This window comes from Colossoma macropomum, unplaced genomic scaffold, assembly GCF_904425465.1.
Source record: "Colossoma macropomum unplaced genomic scaffold, Colossoma_macropomum, whole genome shotgun sequence".
Lineage (NCBI taxonomy): Eukaryota > Metazoa > Chordata > Actinopteri > Characiformes > Serrasalmidae > Colossoma > Colossoma macropomum.
Window position 1 is genome coordinate 10,376,775 of NW_023494791.1, and position 7,674 is coordinate 10,384,448.

General features: G+C 37.5%; 1 protein-coding gene across 1 annotated transcript in view; it reads left to right on the forward strand.

The window, feature by feature from the left end:
* Positions 1-5,311, forward strand: part of prkceb (protein kinase C, epsilon b) — a 137,233-nt gene extending 131,922 nt beyond the window's left edge. The window contains exon 15 of the mRNA XM_036573827.1: positions 3,670-5,311. Coding sequence (XP_036429720.1) covers positions 3,670-3,816 — 147 coding nt within the window. The 3' untranslated portion in view covers positions 3,817-5,311. The remainder of the gene's footprint in view (positions 1-3,669) is intronic.
* The last annotated feature ends 2,363 nt before the right edge of the window (positions 5,312-7,674 follow it).

Consider the following 7,674-nt stretch of genomic DNA (forward strand, 5'->3'; position numbering starts at 1 on the left):
AATCATCTTTTAGTTCTGAACAACTGCACATGTCATAAGAGACAGATTAAAAAGAGGCTGTAAACAATAGCAGCCTGTATAGTATCTGCATAAACTATAGAGTAGCAAGAACCAATTGGCTGTCATCTTATTTTGCCATTATCTTATTGTGTTAATGTAATTTCTGTGGTTTTTTTGACCACTTTTACAAACAAATGCTGTGTAGTCAGTTTCCATAGACTCTTTAAATGCAGCATTTCTGGTTTGCAGATGTATTCTGACTGGTTAGTTGTTTGTAAACCTCAGAAAAACTACACATTGTGGCACAGTGTTGTGCAAAAGTCAGAGACCACCCTTTTTTTATTTAATGTGCACTCAAGACTTCAAAAGGATTAAAAGATATAGAGAAAATGAGACTCATAAGAACCATGCAAGTCATGGTAGACCACCAAAACTGTCACCATCAGATAAACAGAACTTAGAGCTTTTATCTTTGAGAGAGAGGAGAAAATCAAGCTCCACTCTTGATTCCTATCTGAAAAAAATCCACAGGTGTTTCTGTCCATCCTTCCACTGTGAGAAGACAACTCAGCGCTATGAATCTGAAAGGATGTGTAGCTGTCAAAAAGCAATTACTGAGAAAAAGAAATTTGCAAACAAAGAAGCTGTTGGTGTTCTCAGAATAATGGGCTGTCCACCCCAGGGTCCAGACCTCAATATGACTGAATATGTTTGGGATTACTTGAATTGTTAGAAGCAGAAAATGCAAACAACTTCTAAGACTGAACTTTGGTGGTGTGGAAAAATATTTATTTAGATATTAGCTGTAAAAAAAAGGAGAAAGACACACTAAATACTGAAAACAGTATTAGATTTAAATGTTTTCTGCTTTTCCTGTTGTTGAAAAATGAATAACTGGTACTGACTTTGATTGAAAATTGAATAAATGGAGGGTCTCTGTGTTTTGCACAGTAATTTACATACTGTATTAAAACGTTTTCAAGTATCGTGGTATAATATTTTTGCCCACTTTTAATACCACCTGTTCAAGGAGAGTGAAGGCTGACACATGCCTCCCCTCAAAGCACATAAAGCCAATTATCACATCTGTTCTAAAAACTGACCTCACAGCTGACCAGCTCAGCGCTGACCTAGCAGTTACCCAGATTGGCTTGCACCTTGCTGTTTCTGAGGAAAGAAAGGAACTGAGAAACTTTGCCAGCCTTCCTAACTAATGCAAGCACAGTCAATTGCTCTTTTGTGGGCCCTTGATCACACATGGAAAACGGCATTACTGAGATGTGAACTTTAGTGAACCTTTATTTTAGCCAGAAGGCCAAAAAAACATTCTTAATTCTTAAGGAAAAAAATATATTATTGAATATTCACCATTTTACATAATAACCAGGTGGTGGTTTCTGTCTTATTTTTGAACTCAAGCCCATTACAATCAGCCTGTTTCTGTAGCCTAACTAAAAAAAAGGCTTTATGAAAGCTTTTCCTCCATGACCATTAGAGTCCATTAGTGATTTCAGTTCATCTTCACCTCTAATTGTGTGCATGCTGACATCTGTAAAGCAGCGGGGCTCTCTTCACGTATATGCAGCCACACGGTGCATATCGCATCACTTAATGTGACCACGCTAAGCAAAACATGTGATGCCCTTAATAACATTATTTTGTACATCTCAGGAAAAAATGAAGCCATGTATACTTTTTGTTTACCTTGCCTGAATGTATTAATACTGGGAGGCACCCTGGCGACAATGACACCCAACTGAATCCTCAGGGTATTCTGGATAAAAGTTACTCAGCAAAAGCCTGAGAATTTTTAATGCTCTTTTAATGCTGTTTGAAACTAGTCAAAAGTAGTTATCTTCGAGTGAAACTGTTTTTTGGTGAAAATCTGAGTGCTTTAGACTAGTGGTTCATAATGCTGGTCCTGGAGGCCCCCTTTTCCGTGAGCGTTTCGGTCAGTAGCTTTGACGACAGAACAACTGATCAAATTATAATTGCCCAGAAATGAATAGAATACATTTCAGCAAACAGTATGAGATGTAACATGCTGTACAGACTGACTAAAACAATATCACATTCAGGTTAATATGGCAAAATTAAAAAAGCTGAGCTGAACCTGATATTGAGACAGTTTTATAGTTCTAAACATAATTTAAAAGGCTACTACGTTTTTAGCGGAAGGAATTTCAAATATTAAAGCACTTTTGATACAATATTCAGGGCTTTTTTCTTTGACTCTTTTATTTATTTTGCAGAACTGTTGTATTAAAGCAATAGAACACTCAAGGTCATGTGTTATTGAGAATAACACTTGCCTTCGGCTCATGTCTGCAACCAAATCACAGCTGTGTTATTTGTATCTGTTATTTGTGATAACATACTCCCTCCTGTGTTCCATTGCTTAATTAATCATTATTGCATTATGATCATTTGCAGTACTGTTATTTATATTGCAGGAGACTGCAGTATGCAAAAAGGCCTCATACCAATCGCTTACCAAATCACTTGTTTTATTGTATGTTGTGAGCATCCTAACCAATCACAGATGGTTTTTTAGATGTTTGGATGAATCAAGGCATTCCTACGATCCAACAATTGTAAATAATCTTGGTCAGAATAATGCAGACCAGTCTTTAAATATGTCATCTCAGGTATTGGCCAATGGAGTCAAAGAAGGGATTCCATAGAAGACTCACTTTTGGTTCCCTAAAGAATGGGGGGAGGTTCTTTAAATAGCATTTTTTGAACATTTTTAAAGTTTAAATAGCCTAATATCATTGAGTGTGTTTACATGCACTTAATAATCTGATAACTGCAGAAAATCAGATCTTGTCAGTAATCCAATCAGCGCATTTACATGCACATGCACCGATTACTGCTTGAATCATGCAGGTATACATGATTCAGGCAGAAGTTGGGTTGCTGCTTTGCAACCAGCCAATAAACTCACAGAAGATGACGTGACGTAGACGTGATGTAAAACTCTTTTTAAAGACGATGCATCACTTTACCTCAAAATCTGAACATACATCATCTAGAAGATGAAAAATATTTAAATCCTTCATTTCGTCAAGCATGTATTTGGTTTCAGCGTCACTCCAAAAGTGTTTTGCTGCGTCTCACAGCAACACTGCTTGCTTATTTCCAGTACCACCATATGTTTTCATACATGCACAAACTGAGAAATCCGAAAGAAATCTGAGGAAGAGTTTACATCCACTGAGAAATCTGATAACTGAGCTAAAATCCAGCTCTCTTGATCAGATTTCTTAATTGGATTTCTAGACCTTACTACGATCTAAGAAATCGGAGTGTGCGGTTTACATGACCATTTAAATAATCAGATAACTGCAGAAATCCAATTATGATTACATTATTGAGTGCATGTAAACACACTCAATGACTGGTTTGTCCTAGAACCGTATGTCCAAGCTAGGAACCACTTAGGTACCTTTATTTTTAAGAGCATATGTAAAAATGTAGTTGTGGTAGCATTTTATAATAACCATAGTTGCTTAGTAACTAACTTGTGTTTTCAGAGTTATGAATCACTAATTAATATATTTAGGACATCTTTAAATTTTAAATGGCCTCCATGATATGTAGAAAGTTGTATAGTTTGTCCATAACGAGAGTGAATTCAGCTTCTGTCTTCTTGCTCTTTGCACACAGAAAACCAAGCGGGACGTCAATAACTTTGACCAGGACTTCACCCGCGAGGAGCCCGTGCTAACTCCTGTGGACGAGGCCATCATCAAGCAGATCAACCAGGACGAGTTTAAAGGCTTCTCCTACTTCGGTGAAGAAACTCTGTCCTAGAACTTCCATCTCCTGCGCTCCACTCCCACTGCTACACACCTGTGGCCCTTCACCTTTAAAAGAGACTGAGCGTTTACAGTGAGGGTCTGAATATCTAATTAAAGACTGTCCGTGCAGTCTGTTTATTTTCATTCACTGATTCTAAGCTTTTTTGTTTTAAAGAACAGAGTGGAAAGTCTTTCAGCTCAACATTCTCATACACACACACACGCACACATAAATAAACACACAGTGATGGAAATATATATCCAAACAGGAACCTTGTTAAGAGAGAAGATCTGTTTGAAAAGAGGTCAAAGTGCTTATCCAAGAATCTTGAATAATAATGAGAATAATATCCTTCTTTGTTATTGTTACTCAAGTTGATTCTTAGATAAGCACTGTGTATAAAGCATATTTGCTTGAAGCCACTTCGCGTGCTACTTTTTTACTGGCCAGCATCAGTGCTGGGGTTGCACAGAAAAGGAATCCATTACAAATGAGTAATTATTTCTTTCAAACTATAATGGGATTGCTTTACTTACTAGTTCCTGGAAAAAAAGTAGTCTTAATTAATTATTACTTCTACTTTACTCCATAACCCCCCCCCAAAAAAACCTGTACTAACTGTCACAGTTAAACATCATTTAAAGGGCCTGTCAGTATCACTGCTTTTAAACACCTGATGCTGTTTGAACTATCCTGTGGAAACAGTTTATAAACAGCTACCTCTAAATGAAATTGGCTGTTCCTGAATGAAGATCAGCCTGTTTAGGTGAGAGGGTCTTGAGGGTCTTGAGGGTCTTGAATTTAGAGCCTTTCCCACACTCAGGCTGTTTACATTCACAATCAAAGTCACCATAAAAGTACAGGCATGGATAATCTATAATCTACATAGAGGAAATTTCCGACTTAAATGCTTCACATGTAACACTGTGAAACGTTTGTTCAAACAATCAACAATTATATCAAACAATAAGTTGACCGAACAAAAGACACCGATTCTTGTTTTGTGAAAATACTCTGAAAAGTTAAATCAACAAAATTTTTTAAGGTAGCCCAGTAACTACCTGCAGTTAAAGCAGTGATTTTTTTTACAGTGAATTAGTATTGCTCTGTTAAAGACATATGAGTAACACTTCTTATTATGTTTGAATAATTTAATGCATTACACTACTTCATTACAGGAAAACGTGATCACATTACTTATTAAAACTTACTAAAACTACATGGGGCGTTAAGAGTTTAGCCCATGCTCGGATATAGAGCAGTTCTTGAGCGTCTTTTAAAAAAAAAACATGGTCATATGGAATCTAAAACATGGGCACCCCATCCAGTCAGGGTTACCAGATTGGTCAAGATCCCCAGAATAGCATTTTATGCTACTTGCTATGACCATAATTGTTTATCGGTGATGTTTTTCATTGCCTTGTAGTGTTTCATTACCTTCTAATAATAATAAGAATAATAAATAGACACACACACACACTCATCATCTATGCCGCTTATCTTTCTGGGTCGCGGGGGTGCTGGAGCCTATCCCAGCGGTCATTGGGCGGAAGGCAGGAAACACCCTGGACAGGTCGCCAGTCCATCGCAGGGCAGATAATAAATACTGATAAGATTAAAAAATGTTTTTCATTTAATCATTAAAGTGCAACTTTCCTCATTGAATTCCTCATTCTCATCGAATATTCGAATATTCAAGATAATATCTATTCAAGATAAAATCTTCAAAAATAAGAATATTTGATATTTGCAGCCCTGTTGTTGTACCACATTACTTTGTATTGTGTTACCCCAACACTGGACCAGCACATGGCCAGTAAAAAAGTCTGAGTGAACTTTTGAGAGTCAGCATTGATTCATTTAATCCATTGTCTAGTTAAAATACTGTTATTTAACAATATATCTAAAAAATATATACAGATCCTGAACGAGGAGTCTCCAAGTACAGTGACTAAAACTGCATGCAGTCTGTTACTTTCCATCACTGGGCACACATGCACACACTACACACCAACAGGTCCTACAAGAGGCGCTTTCGAGTGCGTATTTCAGCACGGACTCCAGCTCCTTCTCCACTGCTGTAGAATCTGAGGCTGTAACTGATCCAAACTCGTAGCCCCCCCTCACCTCGTTCCCTCTCTATTGGAAAGCGAAAACCAAATGTAAACAACCAATGATTGTACTGAACGAGTGCAGCTTGTTACTTTGCTTTAAGCTCGAGCTGAGGAATCCAAAGGAGAGCGGCCGCTGGAGTCTGACTCTCTGACAGGAGCATCAGTCGGAACCTGTCAGCGGAGTGATGTTGGACAAACTGCCTTTGATCTGAATGACCACGTCTCTTCCCCTTAGAAACAACAGTGTTGTCTTCGACCCAAACGGATTAACAAAGTGTTCATGAAAATGAATGTGTGCGAATGTGTGCGTGAGAGAGAGAGAGAGAGAGAGAGAGAGAGAGAGAGAGAGAGGGGTTGATGTTTGCGAAGTGCTCATCAGTGTCTCTTTACTATGTTAAATCTATTTTTATTATTATTATTATTATTATTACTGGATTGTCTCGTTGCTGAGCTGCTGAACTTTTCAAAGGACTGAGTGTGGAAAGATACAGCAGCACCTGTTCACGTCTGTCTCAATGAATAGAACATGTCCTGTATATTAGCCTGTGAACTCTTTTGGTAATAGAGCTCTCATCCGTTGCATGGTCATGCAAACAATAATATTGTGTATTTACTAGACGATGAGGAAAAAGTTACAGTGTCCATGTGCAATATGCTGTGTATGAGTGTCTCATTTGCTTTTTTTTTTCTTTTTTCTCTGTGAATCCCTTTGCTGAAAAGCCATTATCCACATTTTTATGGCTTTTTGAGTTGCTATGTTTTGTGAACACACTCCAGGTCCTTTATTTCAGTGGTGTTTCAGCCCTGTCACTTCTTGATAAACGCCCAGCTGGGTTGTTTTTGAACATACTACATGTTTTTACCTTCTCGAAATGCTTAACTTACCCTACTGGAAGCTTGTGACTCATTCACAAATGCAAGAGTGACAGAGCTTTGTTTGGTTTGAGCCCATATGAGACTTTAAAGTTTTTTTTTAAAGATAAAGTTAAAGATGTTTGAGGTTTAAAAAGGTATTTTATAAAGTTTTTATGTATTAAAGAGGAATTCCACTGCATAATTCAACTATTAAGGTGTAAGCAAATTAAGTGTTTTGAGTGGTTTGAGGTGTAATGCTCCATTCTAGAGCAGTCAGAATTGTTCACAGCAGTGGTGATAGGAACCAGACATCTCAAGCTATCACATGAAGTGGTTACAAATGGTTACCTGATACTTGAGGCATTGTTTTATGATAGTTTTAAAAATAAGCTTTTGGCTTAAAACGTTTCTTTAGCGCACGTTCACGGCCTAAGCGGTCATGCAAGGCATTGTTAAGCAAAAGAGAATCCATAGAAAACACATTTTTTTAGGTTTACCACTATTTTACCATCATCACTATTACATATACTGATTCAGAAGACGTGTAGGTAAACTGGTCATTTTGGATAGTAAATAAAATGGCTGTATTTGTGTTGTAGATTCTGGTTCCTGTCACCGCCACTGTAACGAAATCTGAGTTGATAAATTTCTCTACAATGAACCATTTCGTATTAAACCACTCTGTTTGACTTTGTTTACATCTCAGTGTTTAAATTATTCAGAAATTTTGGAAAATTGGTGGAATTCCCTTTTAACAGGCCAAAATTCACAACAGATCACACCTAATTAGGCCACTGAGGCAGAGACTTCAGAAATGTGAGCAGGACATTAAGTAACGTGTTACTTTACACTGTAAGCAGTTTGTTATTTGATACACTTGCACCTACATGCACTGGCCATT